The 22128-nt window shown below is 39.7% G+C and overlaps 3 protein-coding genes across 4 annotated transcripts; all 3 read left to right on the top strand.

Annotated features, from left to right (window-relative positions):
* The first annotated feature begins 7129 nt into the window (after window positions 1–7129).
* Window positions 7130–15391, top strand: LOC103512938 (probable ATP-dependent RNA helicase DDX52). The gene is made up of 11 exons (XM_026826269.1): window positions 7130–7262; window positions 7512–7721; window positions 8284–8470; window positions 8546–8690; window positions 9095–9211; window positions 10975–10991; window positions 11264–11447; window positions 12578–12765; window positions 13204–13304; window positions 13586–13726; window positions 14589–15391. Exons 1-11 carry the CDS (start codon window positions 7179–7181, stop codon window positions 14817–14819), a joined length of 1605 nt encoding a protein of 534 aa, XP_026682070.1. The 5' UTR covers window positions 7130–7178; the 3' UTR covers window positions 14820–15391.
* On the top strand, window positions 8502–9739 carry LOC113468938 (ATP-dependent RNA helicase ROK1-like). 2 transcript variants are annotated; one of them, XM_026826268.1, is made up of 3 exons: window positions 8502–8690; window positions 9095–9247; window positions 9317–9739. In XM_026826268.1, the coding sequence occupies exons 1-2, from the start codon at window positions 8539–8541 to the stop codon at window positions 9213–9215; spliced, it is 273 nt and encodes a 90-aa protein (XP_026682069.1). In that variant the 5' UTR covers window positions 8502–8538; the 3' UTR covers window positions 9216–9247; window positions 9317–9739. The 2 variants fall into 2 exon arrangements, with proteins under 2 accessions (XP_026682069.1, XP_026682068.1); XM_026826267.1 differs by having other exon boundaries at window positions 9095–9739.
* LOC108252839 (myogenesis-regulating glycosidase-like) lies at window positions 15051–20912 on the top strand. The gene is made up of 4 exons (XM_017445615.1): window positions 15051–15085; window positions 18344–18510; window positions 18894–19083; window positions 20672–20912. Exons 1-4 carry the CDS (start codon window positions 15051–15053, stop codon window positions 20910–20912), a joined length of 633 nt encoding a protein of 210 aa, XP_017301104.1.
* Window positions 20913–22128: the final 1216 nt, after the last annotated feature.

Consider the following 22128-nt stretch of genomic DNA (forward strand, 5'->3'; position numbering starts at 1 on the left):
ATAATCACCCATCAGTATTATTATCATCATCGTCATTATTATCACAATCAGCTTTGATATTATCATTATCATCGACATTGTTACATTCAACTATCATTTTATCAATACTATCACAATCATGGATATTATGGTCAACAATATCATAATCATCTATCATTATTATCACAATCATCATGAATATTAATATCATTATTATTATAATCCTCTATCATCATATCACTATCATAATTATTATTATTATCACAATCATCATGTATGTATATTAATGTCATCTTCAGCTGAGTAGTTTCTCTGATCTTAAGAAGATGAGTCCGTCATTATGCAACCGTGATATGGATGGTATTTGTAAAGATCATTGAGAATCTGAAATTCAAAAAAACAGTTAAAAGGATATTTTTAGTGGAATAGTAGAATCGTAGTGAAGAAAAAGATAAGAAGATGATGAAGCACAAAGGTAGAAAAAGAAGAAATATAAAAGAAAAAGATAGAATTGAAAGAAGAGCAAGAAGAAAATTCTAAAGAAATGGATTAAAGAAACGAATTCAATTTTAAATGGACAATCCTGTCCAAGACCAAAGCAGAGATATGGTAAGTCACGACCAAAAACCGGTACGGTTCCAGGTTATCTGTCGGTCCTAAATATACTTAATCTTCTTAAACCTTAAACCACCTGGACACAAAACGGACGTAATCACCGATATTCGGCACGTGATTAACCCGGCTCCGAAAGAGGTCCGAAGAGAATTAAGCCGGCTTAAAGAGGTGTCCATCAGAAAGTGTATTAAGGAACACTGATGGGTCTTCAATTTTGGAAGACCAAGTTTGGAGATATGTTACATCGTGTCAGTCGGGCAGCTCGGAAGGTAGCGCATCTACCTAGATTCGTATAAGCATACAAGCTTAACCCATCCCTTTGTTGTGTATTGGCTTGAGTTTGTGATCTGATTTTGGCCACCTTCTTGTTTAGATCTTTTTTTTTTTTTAAGAGGTTTGACAGAGGGAACTGTAACTGCTGTGGTCTTATCGTCCCGAAATCGAAGAGAGAAGGAAGACAGGAACCTAAAGTACCTAAACTATGCTGGATGGAAGCCGGCTTAAGATTAGGAAAGAATATTACCAGATCGGAATCTTCAGAAAGAGATCAGTTTCGGTTGAAGGACAAGAAGATAAAAGTATTTGTCGGAAGTCTAAAAGCTCTAGAAAGTTGTGTTCAAAATTTGAAACACGAAACGCATTTTTTCCCAAAAGGTTTTTTTTTTTTTTTTAAAGAAAGAAAAAGAGGTTTGACAGAGGGAACTGTAACTGCTATGGTCTTATCGTCCCGAAATCGAAGAGAGAAGGAAGACAGGATAGGAGAAAGCCTTATCTATTCAGGATAATGTCCGTCCCGGGCGCGACCTGGCGCTTATAAGGCAGACGCACCACACTCCAAGCTAACTAGGCTGGCAGGAATATTTGAAACAAATTACTAGGGATGTAAATGAGTTGCAAATATATCGATATATCGGCCCCTCAAATATATCGATATATCGACGAAAAATATATCGATATATCGCAACATCCCACAAATTACTACAGTTTGAATCATTCGTGAGTAACTAATTGGGAAGACCGACTTTGATGATTCAGGCCTAATATTAGGTCGACTATTGATTCATAGGACCAAGTATTTTGTGACGACACTCTTGTGTCCTTCACACTAGGGTGACCTGTGTTATTCACAATTTGACACCTCATTCCTTGAATGTCAGAGGGTATTCCATAAATGTCAAATGACATTCCTAGATTACCTATCAATGTTACAAAATTTCGTATTTTCTTGAATTTCAAATGTCATTCCTAGATTGATTGAGTGTGAGGACGGAGCAGGAATGGTACAGTTGGATAATTGAATAAAGTAATACGATGATTTTGTATTATTAAAAAAAAAAAAATCCTAGATACCAATGTTGCAAAATTGTGTAAACCGGAAGAGCATTAAAGACCACTCATTGACATCAGACTTTTCATGTCATCAAAACGGAACTACACTACAGCCTACAACTGTTTTATGGTAACACTAGTGGTTGACCCGTCCTTTGTACGGGATCAGCGTGGCATAAGAGTCATAACTTTGAGGTGCTAAATAATGGGAAAATAATGGATAGGTATAATTAAATGTATAACTACATGGGCAAATAATAGGCATAATTAAATTGAAAATTGATTCCACTTAACTTGATTTATTAAGTGGAATCTATTAAAGTCTCTTCTACGCATGTGAGGTCTCTAATTTTCTACAGATCTCTGATTTTCCTGGTAGAACAAGGAATCCGCCCCGGGCGGAAATCGAACTCGCGCCCTAGCGCTTTCAAAGCAGCGACTAGGCTGATTTATGCTTTTCATTACAGGGCCGTACCCAGGATTTTGTCGAGGGGGAGGGGGGGGGATATTGTATGCCCCGAATATTAATAGGAAACTGGCCTACAGTCAGTCTTCTCCTTCTTCGCCTTTTCCCGTGTTCAGATGGGGTCGGCTCTTGTCGTCGGCCTCTCGATCAGCTTTGAAGTCATCGCTTTGGAGGAAAACAGGCCTCAGTCTTTCAGGCCTGATTATTTATTTACATCGCTACCTCGCTTAGCTACTGCCGTTATTGACTACAACTTTAAGGCAAGTTCAATGTTCAACTTTATCTCTTAATCCTCTCTCTGCTACTATTGCTAGATTGCCACTATCTCACGCCATATGCTCTACATTCAACCAATGCAAGTTCACATATGTGAAATAGTTATGTGAATTCATATATCTTGAACTTTCTTATAGATAGCCATCGTCAAGTACAAATGGAATACATATGTCAGGGGTGGCCAAACCGGGAACCGCGGTTCCCATGGGAACCGCGAGCCCATTTTAAGGGAACCGCAAGCTTATTTTGAGGGAACAAACACAATTCAGAACAAAACAACTATAAATAAAAAATATTCTACTAATTTTACCAGGTAATTAATTATCAATAGATCAAAATAATTATGTACTTGAAAACTAATACATAAATCTAATAATAAATCAACAATAACAGTCAAAGTAGGAATGACCATTGAAGGTAATGTATGCCAACATCATAACCAGAAGTGAACAACTACCTAGTAGTAAAAATGATCAATTAATCAACAATAGATCAAATTAAATAAAATATGTATGAAAACTCATAATAAATTAACACAATATGATTGGAACAATAACAACAGCCAAAGTAGGAATGATTGTAAAAGCCATTTAAGGTAGATATTAGATATTGTATATTATATGCTACAATGCGACAACATAACCAGAAGTAAACAGCAATGGAAATAATCAAGTTAGGAACTCACTCACAAAAAGGTCCCAATATATAACGACAAAAATTCTTTTCCCTTCCTTTATCCAGTTAGATTTCTTCTTGTTAAGAGAGGTCTGGCGTTCGATTCCCTATAAATATCCTTTAAGATTGAGAAACCTTAATATGTCTCTTAAGACGATTGTCTCGAATTAGGAGAGATCTCAGGTTCGATTCACTGCATCCCTTCATGATGGGAGAAAAATGGGAAACCTTAAATTCTCTGCCTTTCTCAAACTTATACGAAAAGGAAGAGGGAGATGACCACAACCCGCAACTTTTTCCCCTAGAAAACTTCTCATGTTAGTATAACCTTTCTTCCTAATCTTACTTGGCTAAATGGGTGTATTGGCTTTCACACTGACATGTCTGGACCCCAGTGTAACTCGACACCTTAAGATCAGTATATTCAGTATGCTTAGCTGAGATGATTGTGACCATGCTTAGCTGCGATGGTCACAGTGTCACTTGAAATTAGTATCGACACTGTTGAACCCGGTTGATCTCGAACTTAAAAAAAGTGAGGGACGCTTAAAAAAGTGAGGGACGCTTAAAAAAGTGAGGGACGCTTAAAAAAGTGAGGGACGACAAGGATTCAAGAATTCAAGTTCTTCAAAATTTTGCATCTTTGACTGCTTAGGGCCCTTTCACACTTGTCCCCCCAGCCAAACTAAGCTGGTCTACTCCCTGTTTATAGTTCCCCAACCAGACTAAGCAGTAAGCTGGTCTACTCCCTGTTTAAAGTCCCCCAGCCAGACTGAGCTGGTCTACTCCCTGTTTAAATTCCCCCAGCCGGACTAAGCTGGTCTACTCCCTGTTTATAGTTCCCCAGCTAGACTAAGCCGGTCTAACTCCCTGTTCAAAGTCCCCCAGCCGGACTAAGCTGGTCTACTCCCTGTGTAAAGTCCCCTAGCCAGACTAAGCTGGTCTACTCCCTGTTTAAAGTTCCCCAGCCAGAATAAGCTGGTCTACTCCCTGTTTAAAGTCCCCCAGCAAGACTGTCTTATTCCACTGGCAGTACCTCTGTACAACTCGGGAATGTATCCAGGAAGGGAGACCGGGCCCTCTCGGCCCCTCTTAAATACTTCCCTGGGACAATACAACCAGTGGTTGACATCTGACTCTAGGGAGTTCACTCAGGTGTGACCGAATGTCACCCAAGTCTCGTCTCGCCAAACAAAGACACGTAGACTCCTATAATGAACTTGAAGTAGAGTTCCAACTGGGTAAAGCTCTATAGGGTACGAGTAATATACTTTTAGTAAATTAGTATCTAACTATCAAACAGGCCGAGTTGCTTTGCCGGGAAGGGCCAGAAGTTTCCCGGCCCACTCGGGCTGGGACGGTGATGTGAAGTGTGAGGTTAAGGCCAGCCACTCACTAATCTCACTATTAGGTAGACCTGATCAGGTCCGCCTGTCAGGTCTTTGGAACCCAACTGGCTTCCTCCCCCGGATGTTTGTGTTCGCTCGTCAGGTATCAGGTAGACCTGACAGACGAACCTTTTTAGCCGAACCTGCCCTTCTGACCTGACGGACACACACCACCTGAGAGTGAGTGGCTGCCCTGAACTCCTGAACTTGCACCACTGTACAAGTACTTACCAATTTGAACTTTGCCCTCTGTACCTCCTAATTCGGCCCTGCTATTAAACACTTTTCCTTAAGTGTCTTTTCCGCCACATTTGGTCATAATATTCGACTCGACTCGATGCTTGATCCACAATTTGCCCTTGACTCTAAGAACTAAGGTTAAACGATATGCCCCGAGGGTTTTGTGTCTGCCCAGTGCCCAAGTTCGTATTATGTCCAGCTCTATCTTATGTATTACTTTGTAGCAACTTCAAGTTGGATATAATTATGGAACTTGGAAAAAAATTTAAGTGTGGAACCTGAAGGAAAAATCAATTTGTTGACAGGAGAATGGAACGATTTCACCTGCCTCGGTGGTAGCGTGGTCAAGACGCTCGCCTGGAACTGTAACTGCCAAGGTCTTATCGTCCCGAAATCGAAGAGAGAAGGAAGACGGGATAGGAGAAAGGCAGCCGTTCCGAGAACCAACATTATCAGTGCAGGATAAAATCGCCTTGGGTGGGAATCGAACCCGCAGCCTAGCGCTTACAAGGCAGACGCTCTACAAACCAAGCTAAATAGGTTTGAGATAAAAGGGGGGCTTAATCAATTTGAGAGGTATACCTACCTCGGTGGTGTAGTGGTCAAGGCGCTCGCCTGGTAAACAGGAGGGCGTGGGTTCAATCCCAGCCGAGGTATGGAATATACAACAACTTTTACATAAAAAATAGAAGAAAAAATAGTAATAAACGTTTTGGCTCTTGGGCAAAATCAATATGTATACCTAATACAAAGAAGAATAAAGGTGGAGACACACTACCATCAGGTCACGTGAGATCATGCTCATGGGGAGTCTGAAAGATGTTCAAAGTTTCGAGCTCACTTGACGTGATAGTATAGTGTGTTTTCTTCGCCTTTTCCCGTGTTCAGACGGGGTCGGCGTTTTTCGTCAGCCTCTCAATCAGCCACAAATTTTACGAGTGGATAATAATAATAATAATAATAGACTCTTGACTGGAAGGTAACCACTAGGCGAGGTTAACGCCGGAGGCGTTTTCTACCACCTAACCCTTAGAGCTCCATTATTATGTGGTCAAAATCTCAAATAAATGAGGATAAAATTCCACGCCTCGGCTGGGATCGAACCCACGCCCTCCTGTTTACCAGGCGAGCGTCTTGACCACTACGCTACCGAGGCAGGTGCCCTTCGCACTCAACCTTTGCTATCTCTTTAGCAAGGGGAATTCAGGCTAGTCTACTCCCTGTTCAACGTCCCCAGCCACCTACATATTTTGGGGAAATTTTGAACTATATCTTTCTGACTTCTCATGAGCTAGTAGTGTGTTTCTACCTTAACTAATTAATCAACAATAGATCAAATTAAATAAAATATGTATGAAAACTCATAATAAATTAACACAATATGATTGGAACAATAACAACAACCAAAGTAGGAATGATTGTAAAAGCCATTTAAGGTAGATATTAGATATTGTATATTATATGCTACATACTACAATGCAACATCATAACCAGAAGTGAACAGCAATGAAAATAATCAACTTAGGACCTCACTCACAAGAAGGTCCCAAAATATAACGACAAAAATTCTTTTCCCTTCCTTTATCCAGTTAGATTTCTTCTTGTTAAGAGAGGTGTGGGGTTCGATTCCCTATAAATATCCTTTAAAATTTGGAGAAAGATTGAGAAACCTTAATATGTCTCTTAAGATGATTGCCTCGAATAGATCAGTTGCGCTTACTTGGGTGATGTTTCAAGGTCATAGAGCAGGAAAAATGAGGACCAACGGAATTTTTCTTTTTGTTCTACGACTTCTAGATCCCGAGATAAATCGATTTAAAAAATACCGGTAAATCGAACTTTGACGTCACGGCATACGCTCCCGTAGGCGATGAAGTCACATCAAATGTCCCGAGCAAAGCTCCCTTGCAGGCAACACATTAATGTGTTTGTGCGCATACGTCTCTGCGCAGTTCTTTCTGCTCCTCCGCTAGCGCGCTTGCATAGTGGCGCTACTTTCGAGACATGGTCTTCACTTGACTGGAGTGGTTTATGGACTGTCCTCTATCTGATAGACGTTAAAAAACAAGACTAAAGATAAAAGGACAGACGAGTTGAAGGCGGGTGTAAAAACAGAGTTGATTACTTAATTTTGCTTGTTCACTTGCTATTGTATTGCATGTTTTCAGATTGTCATTGCTCAGACTTTTAAATAAAAGTAGGAGAAGATAATGGATGCCCAAGATATATTTAGAAAATTGAGTGTTGGTTGCTCGTTCAAAAGGAAAAGGCCAGAATTCATACCTGGCTCTGTGGTAAGACCAGTTTTTAACTAGAAAAGGATATAAGTAATGTTTGTATATTAATTTGTTTAACAAGTTTTACAAATTTTGCAAAGGTGGTTGTAAAATTTGCATTTTTATCTGATTCTTCCAGGAATATCCAATAATAACTACAGGATACATCATTCCACCACTGCGTCCTATAACTTTTATTATTTAATTTAAAACATCCCCCCTTCATTTAATTTTTATCTAACCAATAAATTTCTTTTTGTTCTTCAGAAAAGTGATCCTGATAAACCTGCCCTTCATGTCAATGACCCAAATCAATTGGAAAAACAAATTAAAAGTGAAGAAGAAGTAAAGGAAGAAGTTGAGTCTGAAAATGAAGAGAAACCAGAAATCCAAGATGCTGAAGAAATACAACCAGCAAAGAAAAAGAAGAAGAAAGAGTTCTCAGAAGAGAAAAAGAAACTTCTAGAGGAAGAGCAGGTAAATAGCTTGGAATGTGCATATGTTATAGTTAGGGTCAATTGTCTAGTGAAAGATGACTCTGACTATCCCAGTTTAAAATTTAGGAGTGTGGTAGTGCTCCACCCTGCCAAGTCAAAGCAGTTTAACATTGCTACTAGGAAATATTGTATATGCTACAGACCAAGTATAAACCCTACAACCTACATATTGATCTTAATGCCTCACTGGAGGTGTATTTCCCTTTTGTAATCTGAACACTTGATCTGCAATGGTTAGGAATGTGCCAGCTGGGATTTCCTATGGATTAGTACAGGTGTAAAGGAAGAAGTTGACTTTCACACCACCCATTTTACAAGTCTATATTTACATTATAATTGTTGGTTAAACCAATCTTGGTGCAGTGAATAGCACAGTGGACTCTGGATCTGACGGTTGGTGGCTCAAGGTAAAGTCATAAAATTTAGCGTAGTCTATTAAGCAGGGAACAATATTTGTGACCGTCATTTATGCTTAACACAATCAAAATTCCCATCTTTCTTTTCCTTCTGTTTATGTTAATATTTTTGGTTTTTGTCATTAGATCAATCATCTACGGAAACTGCATCGTATTACTGTCAAGGGAAAAAACGTCGTCAAGCCAATAGAAAGCTTTGCTGAACTTAGCTCGGACTATAAGGTGTCCGACAAACTGGTTACCAACATTGAGAAGGCAGGATATTCCACTCCGACACCAATACAAATGCAAACCATACCTGCCATGTTACAAGGTAAAATTTGAGTTTTTTTTTTTTTTTTTTTTTCAAGGTTCTTTTTGTTTTTCAGTATTGCAACTGTGATGAAAGACTCTGGCTGTGAGGTTCCCGAGTACATGCTTAAGCTGAAGAAAACTCATAAGACAGTCAAGAAGAAGCTGGAGAAGACCGAAATGCCGAGAGCCCAAGTCGACACAACGCCGGTGTATGAGAAATATCAAACCGATAAACTCAAGTAAGTAGACGATAATCACTCAATAAAAAAAAAAAAAATCAATCAACGAATCAAATAATCAATCGGTCAGTCAGTCAATAAATCAATCATTAATTCATTTGTGGTAAAGCAGAGCTTTTTCACAACTTTTGTAGTCTCCACAGCATTTGCAATCAATTTCTATACTCCAATAATCTTTTTACACTGGTAATGCCGCCACTGGTCGCTACTCCAATCATGACAAGTAATAGGGACCTTTTTTCGATCTGAATTATCGATGTCTATTTCCCTCGTCCCTCTTTTTCAAAATAAATCTTCTTCTTTGAGTGCTTATCCGGTTTCGGATGTTAGCGATTGACATTGGCTCTCTTGGTTGCAATTCTGAAGAGTTAATCTTTCCTTTTCCCCTCTATTCGTGTTCACAGAAGAAAAATGAAGCGAAAACTGAAGAAGACACTGAACGGACAACAGAAGGACGGAACAGATAAACCGAAGAGAAAAGATAGGAAATTCATTAAGAAAGATCAGAATGCGACGAAAACGTAGTGGTAAAATTACTAGAAAATCTATTACTACTGGTGTGTATATAACATTATAATTCTATGTTGGCACACTATAATAAATATTAATAAAAAAAATTACTACTGGTTGAGTGAACTGAAAAAGGTCCCCGCGAGGCCTAAAAAATCTCGACCGGGACTAAAATTTGACGAGAAAATTCCTTGAAGTAAGAAACGAAAGAAGAAAAAAAAAATAATGTAGTACCAATAGAGTTTTGATAGAAGAAACTGCTGTAACCACGAAGGTCTTATCTTCCCGAAATCAAACAGAGGAAGAAGGATAGGAAAAAGTCAGCCTTTCCAACAACGAACCTTATCTGTTTAGAATAAAATCCGCCCCAGGTGGGAATCGAACCCGCGACCTATCTCTTTCAAGGCTACCTTCCAAGCTAACAAGGCTGTTTTTCTCGCCTATTTTCCTATCAAACGTACGCCATTCATGTAAATAGATCAGTTGCGCTTACTTGGGCGATGTTTCAAAGTCATAGAGCAGGAAAAATGAGGACCAACGGAATTTTTCTTTTTCTTCTACTCGCCTAGTGGTTACCTTCCACTCAAGAGCATATTATTATTATTTATCAGGAACAAATGTGCCAATAAAGGTTTGATAGAAGAAACTGCTGTAACGACGCAGGTCTTATCGTCCGCAAATAGAACAGAAAGGAAGATAGGATAGGACCCGTTCCGAGAACGAACTGTACCTATCTATTTCGGATAAAGTTCGCCCAGGTGGGAATCGAACCCGCGACCTATCTCTTTCGAGGCTACCTTCCAAGCTAAGAAGGCTGTTTTTCTCGCCTATTTTCCTATCAAACGTACGTCATTCATGTAAATAGATCAGTTGCGCTTACTTGGGTGATGTTTCAAAGTCATAGAGCAGGAAAAATGAGGACCAACGGAATTTTTCTTTTCTTACGACTTTTGGAGATAAATCGATTTAAAAATACCGGTAAATCGTAAACTTTGACGTCACGGCATACGCTCCCGTAGGCGATGACGTCATAATTAATGACTTCCGCTTCGTTTGTTTGTGCGCAAGCGTTTCTGCGCATTTTGACGTGAATTCTGACGTCACAACTCTTCGAACTTTTTCATTAGAACGGCAATTAAAAATTAAATTTTCAACCTTTTAAAGTTGCCTTTTCCGAGTTTTGACTTCAGATTTGGATTTTTGACAACTTTTTACGTAGGAATCGACCTTTTATTAATAATATTTTCCCAATTGCACCTAATAAACCATTTGTAGGTACCTACTTTGAAAATAGGGTACTTGTGCAGAAGTCACGTCCGTGGAATATTGCTACCAAAGGAGCTGGCATAAACAAGCAGTGACCAGTGTTATTATAGGGTTAGATTAAACACAAGAAGGAGTTTTCACAATTAGAGCAGTGATTAGTGTTATTATAGGGTTAGGTTAAATACAAAAAGGAGCTTTTCTTTTCCACGCACGTGACTTCTGCACAATTACCAAAAATAGTGTAATTTTTTGGTCTGATACAAAATTTATCTATGTCAAGGTCTTCAAGGCTATGTAGGTGTAAGTGATAGCTAAAGAAGGTATCACTTATTATTATTATTAGTAGGTAAAAAGAGTTTATTATGATGCAACAACCAAGTGAACGTAAGTATTCAGTTAAGTGATAAGAAACACACTTTCAGTAGGTAGGTATGACTGACATTTTTGAAATTGTTTCAGTTGAAAATTCAATCATCTATCCTTGTGGTCTTGGAATTTAATCTTGTAGTCAAAAGGACCTTGAGCGTAAGCATTTCTACCTTAAAAAGTGCAACAAGTAATTGATTAAATCAAAGTACCTATACTCAAGGCACCCCTAGAAAATACCAACTGTTAATTTTAACAAGGGAGCAGAGTGCTTATCAATCACATTGAATATCAATGTCACTTCAAGTTAGGTGTGAAATTTAAAAAATCAAAATGAAGTATTCTAGTCCCAAGAACTCGGTAAAACAGTGCCAAGTGGTGCCGTAGGAAACTGAAGAGGCGGGTGCAGATTAATGTGGGACTCAGGTGAGAAATTTCATTAATTAAAGATTTTAGTAGCCTCCGTGGCCGAGTGGGTATCACATTAGGCTTGCACTCTGGAGGTCCCGGGTTCGATTTCCGGCGAGGCATTTTTTGCGCCACTCACACTGAAGATGTTGCCAAGTGGTGCCGTAGGGAACTGAAGAGGCGGGTCCAGATTAATGTGGGACTGAGGTGAGAAGAAGAAATTTTTGGCCTTACGTAAGCCTTAGATTCGTAGAAGGGTAACCCATCCTTTGGGGCTGTTTGCCCCTACACCTAAACCTCTAGTGGGCTTTCTGTGTGTGATCAAGTAGGTCTTACGCTTAGGTACATAGGCCTTACGCATATTACGTAAGGCAAACCTAAAACGTTGTTGGGATTTGTGCTTTGGGCTGACATTTGGTTTTGGCTACAAATTTTACGAGTGGATGCCCTTCACACTCAACCTTTCCTATTTCTTTAGCAAGGGAAATCCTCCGTGTTTAGGGTGTTAGACAACTAATTTAACATCTCTGTATAACTATGAAGGTTTTTTAGTGATGGTGTTTCTACCCACCATTTGTCGGGAAGTATTACACCTCGCACTTGTTTCTAGATTTACTGTAAGTTGTCACACTTGTAGATTTCTAGATTTACATCTCAAAGTACTTGGGGAAACAGTAGTAAGTACGAACATAACACTTAAGCTTTGAAGTACATACAGGGTGTTAGACAACTAATTTAACATCTCTGTATAATTATGAAGGTTTTTTTAGTGATGGTGTTTCTACCCACCATTTGTGGGGAAGTATTACACCTACCGTTCAAGATAAAATGCCACCCTGGAGGGAATTGAACGCTCTCTCTAAGACTCTAAGGTAACTATTCTGTCCTAAAAAAAAAAAAAAAAAAAAAATAAAATCCCGAATCCGCCTCTGATGCGTTTCTCACGATGGCAGTCGATTTCAACCACACAAATGCCGCACTGAAGCGACGCGTGAAGTCTAACCTGGCCCGGATGTATCGGGAAACGGAAGGGGCAGGATCGCCCGTGCAGGCGCAAGATGATATTACACCCACCGTTCAAGATAAATACCACCCTGGGCGGGAATCGAACGCGCTCTCTAAGGTAACTATTCTGTCCTGAAAAATTTCAAATATGGAGTCTGTGGAGAAAATACTTTATTGTTATTTTTCAAATCATAGGTTTCAGAGGTTGTAGAAAGAAAAGAAGAGCCCTGTTCTGTTGGCTCTGCTCAGTTTGCTGAAATTATCTGCACACTCTCTTGATAGTTATTAGTTATCTGATTTTTTCCAAGGCTGTGTAATTTACTTCAATTTAGTATGTCACCTAATGATCGTATATGTACCCCCGAATCCGCCTCTGGTGCGTTTCTCACGATGGCAGTCGATTTCAACCACACAAATCCCGCACTGAAGCGACGCGTGAAGTCTAACCTGGCCCGGATGTATCGGGAAACGGAAGGGGCAGGATCGCCCGTGCAGGCGCAAGATGAGACGATCTTGTTAGGTATGCAATGCGGCAGATTGTCAATTTTCCCTTCCTATCAGTGCCTCAACTTGGATTTCAGTGGTTGTAGAAAGATATATTGAAGAAAGAAAAGAAGTTGTAGAAAGAAAAGAAAAGCCCTGTTCTGTTGGCTCTGCTCAGTTTGCTGAAATTATCTGCACAATCTCTTGATAGTTATTAGTTATCTGATTTTTTCCAAGGCTGTGTAATTTACTTCAATTTAGTATGTCACCTAATGATCGTATATGTACTGGTCACTGTGTTTTACAAGGGGTTGGTAGCTCAGAGCTCAGTGGTTAAATCCTAAAACTGAGAAAATAATGGCATCGAAAAAGCAGCTGGTAGGCCAGCCAGCCAGCCTATTTATTAGTTAGCTTGGAGGTAGGTCACGAGTTGAGTTCCTGCCGGGGGCAAACATTGTGTTCATTACCAAAAAAGAATTCGTGCAGTGTGAACAGGATGTATCACGACTTCAGTTCCTGCCGGGGGCGAACATTGTGTTCATTGCCAAAGAAGAATTCGTGCAGTGTGAACAGGATGTAAGGATAACTTGAAATTTATTGAAATCTTGTTGTGGCTGTCCATGAATTGTAAATAAAAATATACTTGAGTATTTTGTTGAAAAAAAATATTCGGTACTTGTTCAGAAGTCACGTCAATGGAAAATTGCTACAAAAAGGAGTTGTCACAAATGATCAGTGATCTGTGTTACAGGGTTAGGTTAAACACAAAAAGGATTTTTCTTTTTCGTTGTCGTGGTTTCTGAATAATTACCGATTATTCTATTGGTTCCAGGTGATAAAATAAGAATAATAAATAATTTGATTCTGTGTTGAAAGGTATTGAACCGCCTGTGCTGGTGTTTGTCCAATCAAAGGAGAGAGCTCAGGAGTTGTATAATGAACTGATCTATGACGGAATCAATGTTGATGTGATCCATTCTGACCGAACCCAGAAACAGGTGAGGGTTTCACTTTGCCCAATGTTCCCCTAATACAAGTACATTAAGTAGGACAGATACCTATGCTGCCTGGGTTTCACTTTGCCCTATGTTCTCCTATGTAAAGTATGTACCTTTATTTAAGTAGGGTAGATATGTTGCCAGAGGTCCACTTTGCCCTATGTTCCCCTATGAAAAGTAACAGGGCACTGAAAAAAAAAAAAAAAAAAAAAAAAAAAAAACCTTTTAAAACATTTTTTTTATACCCCACCTTTTAAAAAAAAAATTAAAATTTTAAAAAAAAAAATATTTTGTCAACCAATCGCGCACTACGCCATTCAGTCAATACAGAGAACAGAGTCAACCAATACAGACAAAGGAAGCTAGAGTTGATTTTAATGTGCAAGGCCTTGCGTTGCCTGGATTCCACTTTGCCCGAATGTTCCCTTATGAAAAATAGGAGGGCAGATATGTAGCCTTGTGTCCCACTTTGGCCCAATTTAGAATTTTGGCCCTTGATCTTTCCTGAATTTCCCAGACAATTTTTAGTCCGTCCTTCCTTTATTATTACAATAGTAATAAAAAGGTATAAGGACGGACTATTGTATTCGCTTCTGTGTCGTCTGTCTGTCGGTCTGTGCCCATAGAAGGACTTATCCAAACCTGGTCGACCTATGTCTTATGCATACATGGACGTGTCTTATGCAGGTCTGTGCCCATAGAAGGACTTATCCAAACCTGGTCGACCTATGTCTTATGCATACATGGACGTGTCTTATGCATAATTACCCTTTAATCACGATCGAATAAACTACGGGCTAAAAAATTCCCGGAGGGACGGACCCAGCTTGTTCTAATTATTTCCCCCTGTTGTTCCCCCCAGCGTGACAACGTGGTCCGCAGTTTCCGTACGGGCCGAATTTGGATTCTCATCACCACGGAGCTGTTAGGCCGGGGGATCGATTTCCGTACCGTCCGCCTTGTGGTCAACTACGACTTCCCCTCCTCGGCCATATCCTATATTCATCGTATTGGAAGAGCGGGGAGAGGGGGGCGAGAGGGGAAGGCGGTGACCTTCTTCACCAAACAGGATGCTCCGTTGTTGAGAAGGTAAGAAGGGAGATTTATATTGGTGTTTTAGAGCCGCACGTAGCTGGATGGCGCTGTGGCCGAGTGGGTAAGACGCTGGGATGGCGAGCGAGAGACCCGGGTTCGATTCCTGGTTGGAGTTAAACTTTTTTCTCCGTTGTTGAGAAGGTAAGAGGGGGAGAGGGGAATTTCCCCTCCTTGGCCATATCCTATATTCATCGTATTGGAAGAGCGGGGAAGATAGGGGAAGGCTGTAATGTTGACCAAACAGGATGCTCCGTTGTTGAGAAGGTAAGAGGAGAAGAGAGGAGTTTTATATTGGTGTTTTAGAGTCTCTGAAAGATGGCTTCGTGGCCGATTGGCTAAGACGCTTGGCTGGTGATTGGGAGACCTGGGTTCAATCCCCGGTATGGCTGACCGTCTTTTCAACACTGTTGACGGATGGCTCGGTGGCCGAGTGGTTAAGACGCTGGGCTGGCGAGCGAGAGATCCGGGTTCAACATCCAGTAGGTTTTTTTTTATCCTGTTGAGAAGGTTAGGTAGAAGGTTTAAATTGGTGTTTTATACCCTCCCTTGGACGGATGACTCTGTAGCCGAGTGGTCAAGACGCCTGATTGTTTGGGTGACCCGGGTTCGACTCCTGGTTGGGATGATTCTTTTGCCCCTGTTAAGAATAAGAAGTATAACCGTTCTGTTAGCTCTAGTTCTAATGGACCAAGACTTTTTTTAAACAAAGATTTGAATTCTCTGAGCGAAAAAGAGTCTAGTAACTTTCAGGCTCAAAACAGAGTAAAATGTAAATGCAGTTTCTTTGTATTATTATGTCACAACTTTGGTGCTCACTGCAGCATTGTAGGATTTTTCCCAATATCTCAATAATCCCAACATCCAACCTCCTCCGCTAGCGCGCTTGCATAGTGGCGCTACCTAACGGACGAAATAAACAACTGCGTAAAGTCTGACGTCACACATATTTGAACTCTTTCATTAGAACGGAAAATAAAAATTGAATTTCCGACCTTTTAGAGTTATTTCTTCGGAGTTTTGACCTCAGATTTGGATTTTTCCCAACGTTTTACATAGGAATCGACCATTTATTTATAATTTTTACCCACAGTTATTTCTTCGGAGTTTTGACTTCAGATTTGGATTTTTCCCAACTTTTTACATAGGAATCGACCATTTATTTATAATTTTTACCAATTTGCAACTGCTCCATTGAGAAAAGTCCCTTTACCCCAGCAGTAGGCTAATATTATTATTGTGCTCACACTGTCAAATGTTGACAAAATTTCAAACCTCGGCCGGGATTGAACCCACGCCCTCGAGAAAAGTCCCTTTACTCCAGCAGTAGGCTAATATTATTATTGTGCTCACACTGTCAAATGTTGACAAAATTTCAAACCTCGGCCGGGATTGAACCCACGCCCTCCTGATTACCAGGCTATCGAGACAAGTAGTAAATAAGTTATTTATTTTTCGATTAAGAGTGACGGATTATCCAGCACTTGCTTTGATTGATTTTGTGTTGATTGATCTGATATGAATCACTTTATAATTTGCATAGAATCAACAGTTCTCTTGGAGGTAGCCCTGTTGAAATGTTTACACATTATCATCTCTATCTCGGCGACGTTTGTTTATTAATTTTGTAGCCAAGAAGAAACGTCAATACAAAAGCGTGATCTTAGGGTTGATTGAGAGCTGATGAAAAATGCCGATCCCGTCTTAACACGGGAAAAGTTCAAGAAAAAGAAGACTTTATCTAGGAATAACGATTTCTGTCCAAAAAAATGCCACTTTTCTTGGAGTTGAACATGATTTTTTATTCAACCCCTGGACGGACCATATTTTGTGTTGATTGATCTGATATCAATCACTTTATAATTTGCATAGAATCAACAGTTCTCTTAGAGGTAGCCCTGTTGAAATGTTTACACATTATCATCTCTATCTCGGCGTCGTTTGTTTATTAAATTTGTAGCCAAGAAGAAACGTCAACACCAAAGCGTGATCTTAGGGTTGATTGAGAGCTGATGAAAAACGCCGATCCCGTCTGAACACGGGAAAAGGTTAGGAATAAAGAGAAAAGGAAGTGGAAAATTTCTCTAGAAATGACAATTTCTATCCAAAAAAATGCCTCTTTTCTTGGGGTTGAATATGATTTTTGATTCAACCCCTGGACGGGCTATAATATGCCCTTTCCCAGTTAGGGTCAATTAGTATTCAAAACTTCTTAAGGGCCGTTTAGACGCTCAGTCCCGGACTGCCGTCCACCGTGCTGGCATTGGTCGCTATGCGCATTTATATGTCATAGCTACTCATTTTCCTCACGAGGTTCAAAACAGAGTGAGGTGGAGAGCATAGAGCTTCAAACAAGTAGAAGGAAGGGGCTACTTCAAACCACACAAGTCAAATCATAAAACACATCTGGACAAATTCAAATGCCTCATTTTTAGTCCGTCCTTCCTTTATTATTACAATAGTAATAAAAAGGTATAAGGGACGGACTATTGTATTCGCTTCGGTGTCTGTCTAGGAATAACGATTTCTGTCCAAAAAAATGCCACTTTTCTTGGAGTTGAACATGATTTTTTATTCAACCCCTGGACGGACCATATACCCTTCCCTTGTTAGGGTCAATCTTCTTCTTCTTTGAGTGCCTATCCGTTCCGAATGTTGGCGATCATCATGGCTATTTTTATCTTGTTGGTGGCAATCCGGAAAAGTTCGGCTGATGATTTGTCGAACCAGATTCTGAGGTTAGCCAACCACGAGATTCTTCTTCTGCCGGGACCTCTCTTGGTCAATCAGCTCTAGGGTCAATCAGTATCCAAAATTTCTTAGCTATTCAAAAGATTAAAGGGGTACCGAGTCAAAGATTACAGGACTTCTGAGACATACTGTGTTAAGAGTTTTTTTTTTTCCCCCTTTAAAGCGCTTTAACGTGTTAAGAGTTTGTTTATCCAATTTAGTGATAAGTTATTGAGTAGGTGTTATGTTAACAGTTGATTATCTAAAGAGCTTCCTAGGATAAACATTTTAGTAATTTATTTTGCATTACATTACGGGCTATCCACATAAGATGACAACACTCCATTACTTATTATTATTATTTTAAATTTCGTCAAAATTTATTTAATTTCGTCAAAAACTACACAGAAGGTCCTGCTTTCAACTCCAACAACTGGAAAAACTATGGTCAAATCAATCGCCATTACATTACAAGATAAAATGCTTGTCACAAATGTCGTTCCTCGCTCAATTGACTACTCTAAATTTTGTGACTTGACTTGGACCACTCTGGCCTTAGAGCTAAAGTGTGATTAACTATCCTGATTTTCTTCGTAGAAATATTCCTTAGAGCGAAAGTTATGGTTGAATGCTTGTCACAAATAATGTCGTTCCTCGCTCAATTGACTACTCTAAATTTTGTGACTTGTCTTGGACCACTCTGGCCTTAGAGCTAAAGTGTGATTAACTATCCTGATTTTCTTCGTAGAAATATTTCTTAGAGCGAAAGTTATGGTTAACCGTTCTGATTTTCAGAGACATCCCGGATGTGAAAATGATCGAGCACCCGATCTGGACTACCTGGGCCAAATACAAGGTGGATATTGATGAGAACAAGTTGCTGCAGTATGCTCAGTCTATTAAGGACCATGGGTTCAAAGCCAGTCAACTCGAGATTGATGACAACTGGGAAGTTTGCTATGGTAAGATTCGTATTTGTAAGAGCGAGGCAGCGGGTTCGATTCCCGTCCGGGGCGAATTTTATCTTGAACGGATAATACTCGTTCTCAGAACGGCTGGCGTTCTCCTGTCTTGTCTCCCTTCTCTCTTTGATTTCGGGACGATAAGACCAGCGGATTTTATCTTGAACGGGTAATACCTCGTTCTCAGAACGGCTGGCGTTCTCCTGTCTTGTCTCCCTTCTCTCTTTGATTTCGGGACGATAAGACCTTAGCAGTTACAGTTCCCTCTATCAAAGGGTTGTAAATTTTATGATACCCAAAAAGTTGTGAATAGCTTTATGCTTGACCACATACTGTGTGGCACCTCATAATTCATAACACAGATTCCACACTCCCCATTCCAGGCAGTGCGGTGATCAACACCACTCGGTTCCCCAACATGAAGCGCACCATCTCCCAGTTGAACTCTTTGGGGTTCCGCACCACAATGTGGGTGCACCCATTCGTCAACAACAACTGCGAACCCTACTACACCCGATTTAAAGAGATGGACATCCTAGTGAACAATTTGACCCATCATTACGGCACCCAGTGGTGGAACTCGGGCCCTTTGGCGGCCGGACACTTTGATTTCTCCAAACTATTATAAGGACGTAGGTATTTATTTACAATAATAAACAAAATAATATCCTGATCTGATAGGTATTCTTGATACATAAATAGTCTGGGTGTTTAGTGTTTTTTTTTTTACTTTCTATTACTATTTCGAATGTCCTGTAAGGCAATGTAATTTAATAGTGTTCCCACTACACACGACACGATTTTTTTCCGAACGACAAGTCCGCACGGGCTCTAACCGTTCGAGCTCGGGAGCTATGGCATAGTGTTCCCACTACACACGACACGATTTTTTTCCGAACGACCAGTCCGAGCGGGCTCTAACCGTTCGAGCTCGGGAGCTACGACAAAATTAATAATTCCATAAAGGGGATCCTTACGTCCTTACGGACCCCCTCAAAAGCCAATTGGGCCCAAAATCCAAGCAAATTTCGCTTTGTGTTGAACAACTGACTCTACGTTTATTTTTTATTCGTTGTTATTTTCAACAATAAAATTCGACAATGTTTTCTCAACGGGATACTATGTCAAGTAGCATTTTAATGGAAAAACAATACTTTCATTACTAGTATACCTCTCGCTATACTGTAGTAATAGAAAGTAACTAGCAGGACAAGTGTAAAATTATCATAAATTCAACAAAACAGTTTCAAGTGGTTTTTCCCACCTTATCTCATTCTATTAAAATTTCTATTAGGATACCAGCAATTTATTCCATTTTTCGAATCAGTCCATATTTCGCCTTTGAACTTACATCATGCTCTGATAAAAATTTAAACTTATTAATCTAACAAATAATTTTAAAAATGTTAATAAACATGTTAGTCTAACGAATAAATTTGATTAAATAACTATCGGTTAATTTTAATAAAGTCTTTCTATTTTTTCATTGTTATTATTATTTTTTTATCTTTTAATTCACCAACTAATTTTTCTTACTGATAAAAAACATTCGGAAGTAATTCACAAACAAAATCAAACATTGATAAAGTATTTTTTTCGTTACAATCTTACGAACCCAAATTGTCAAATTTTGCAATGGACCAGATAATTTTTGAAAGTAATTGTACAAAAAGTGATGTGTTTTAACTAATTGGTTTTTCTATTTATTTATTTATTTTTAAAGAGAAATTTAACCAGTGGACATTTTTTACGTGACATGAAGTCTTAACCTCCATCTAGCCAGACTGGTTAGGGTTTGGCTGCTCGGCTCCCTATTTTTAGTGCCACAGCAAGAGACTTGTCTGCTCCCTGTTTAAGGTCCCCAGCCAGACCACAGCCCTTATGAATAATACCTACTGGTACTGGTAAACACTTATAAACTAAATATTTAAACGAAAACTTTTCCCAAGTTAGTTTATTTTAGAAATTTTAATTGTGTTAAGCAGAAATGCTTGTCACAAATGTCGTTCCCCGCTCATTATACTACGCTAAATTTTATGACTTGACTTGGACTCGAACCACCAACCTTCAGATTCAGAGTCCACCGTGCTAACCACTGAGGTTGGTTTTTCCAATTTAGTTTATTGGAGCTTCTAACAAAGATTTCCTCTCTCTCGTCAAGGTACGTGAATCGACTCAAAACTCTACAGAAAGAAATCGGGCTTGATTCGTACAAGTTCGATGCTGGCGAGTCCTCATTCGCGCCTCAAGTGCCGAAGCTCAACTGTCCCGAACACGAACATCCACGATGTTTAACGAAGGCGTACGTGGAAGCTGCGTCCAAACTGGGACCCCTCATCGAGTTCCGTACCGGCACGCAGACACAGTACCTACCCAACTATATACGTATGCTGGACAGGTAAGCAGAGAATTCAGCCCCTTTAGTGGCCAATCTTACCACTGAATAGCGCCACCCTTTAAGACACTCTTATGCTGGGGTTTACCAACTCGAGATTGAGATGAAACAATGACTTCTTTATTCTTAATATTAATACCCAGGTCAACTTCCGATTGAACTCAATCCCAGTGGCGTAGCTTGAGTGGAATTTTTGAGTGTATGGCCGCCATACACGCCCTACATGGACGCTACGCCACTGCTCAATCCTGAGACAATCCACGGTGGTAAAAATTGATCTGTGAGTTGATACAGTGTCAAGGGTTTTCTTTGACATCGCCCATTTGATTTACACAGGCCAATATTCACCCTCAAAGCTAACTAAGCTTACTTTTACGTTGAATGAAGTATGAGCCCTTTTATTTTTCAGATTCAGGAAAAAATAATAATAATAATAATGTAGAAATCAAATGGGGGGGTGTAGCAGGGCCGAAAGTCTGACATCATCAGAACCGAAGATAACTTATCGGTGACGTCTTAGGTTCCAACTCATCCCATCGCTGTTATCGCTATCTCTTCTGTGGTTCGATGGCATGAGTTGTGGCCTCGGATCGTCCTATCTTAGCCTTGTGATCTAGGCTTCGGTCTGATATCTTCGGCCCTGCTACAGGGGCATATAACAGGCAGGTTGAATAGTTAAATTTTCATCAAGCAACTGGCAGTATTTCTGTCTGTGATCCGCCATCCGCCACACACGTTCAAGCTTAAAATTGTATGGCAGGCAACCTCAGTGGTGCAGTGGTTAGCGTAGTGGAAATAAAACCCAGAATATTTTACAAATAGTGAAGAAGTATATGTTTATCATTTCAACCTACCTAGTTGTAGAAAGAAAAGAAAAGCCCTGTTCTGTTGGCTCTGCTCAGTTTGCTGAAATTATCGGCACACTCTCTTGATAGTTATTAGTTATCTGATTTTTTCCAAGGCTGTGAAATTTACTTCAATTTAGTATGTCACCTAATGATCGTAAACATCACATACAACTGACGTGAAAAAAAGTGAATCTCCTTATGCTTCAGAAAATTGCAACAAGGAAGAAACCAATTATGTACCTATTAACACAACAATAGGTAAATAAAAATGGAAATCATGATTAAAAAAAAAATCTAGATGAATTTTACTGTAGAGATTTTTATTTTCCATGTAAAACTAGGTACCTCCAATAATTTTGGATCAGTTCTGTACTT

The sequence above is a fragment of the Diaphorina citri genome, unplaced genomic scaffold (genome assembly GCF_000475195.1).
Source record: "Diaphorina citri unplaced genomic scaffold, Diaci psyllid genome assembly version 1.1 scaffold901, whole genome shotgun sequence".
NCBI classification, from domain to species: Eukaryota; Metazoa; Arthropoda; class Insecta; order Hemiptera; family Psyllidae; genus Diaphorina; species Diaphorina citri.

Excerpts from the sequence above, each read along its gene's own strand:
- LOC103512938 (XM_026826269.1), top strand. The coding sequence starts at position 7,179 with ATGGATGCCCAAGATATATTTAGAAAATTGAGTGTTGGTTGCTCGTTC. Across the intron at positions 7,722-8,283 it reads AACTTCTAGAGGAAGAGCAG|ATCAATCATCTACGGAAACT; the intron begins GTAAATAGCTTG and ends TTTTGTCATTAG. Across the intron at positions 11,448-12,577 it reads CAGATTAATGTGGGACTGAG|TATGTCACCTAATGATCGTA; the intron begins GTGAGAAGAAGA and ends ACTTCAATTTAG.
- LOC113468938 (XM_026826267.1), top strand. The coding sequence starts at position 8,539 with ATGAAAGACTCTGGCTGTGAGGTTCCCGAGTACATGCTTAAGCTGAAG. Across the intron at positions 8,691-9,094 it reads TATCAAACCGATAAACTCAA|AAGAAAAATGAAGCGAAAAC; the intron begins GTAAGTAGACGA and ends TCGTGTTCACAG.
- LOC108252839 (XM_017445615.1), top strand. The coding sequence starts at position 15,051 with ATGTTGACCAAACAGGATGCTCCGTTGTTGAGAAG. Across the intron at positions 15,086-18,343 it reads GATGCTCCGTTGTTGAGAAG|AGACATCCCGGATGTGAAAA; the intron begins GTAAGAGGAGAA and ends TCTGATTTTCAG. Across the intron at positions 18,511-18,893 it reads CAACTGGGAAGTTTGCTATG|GCAGTGCGGTGATCAACACC; the intron begins GTAAGATTCGTA and ends TCCCCATTCCAG.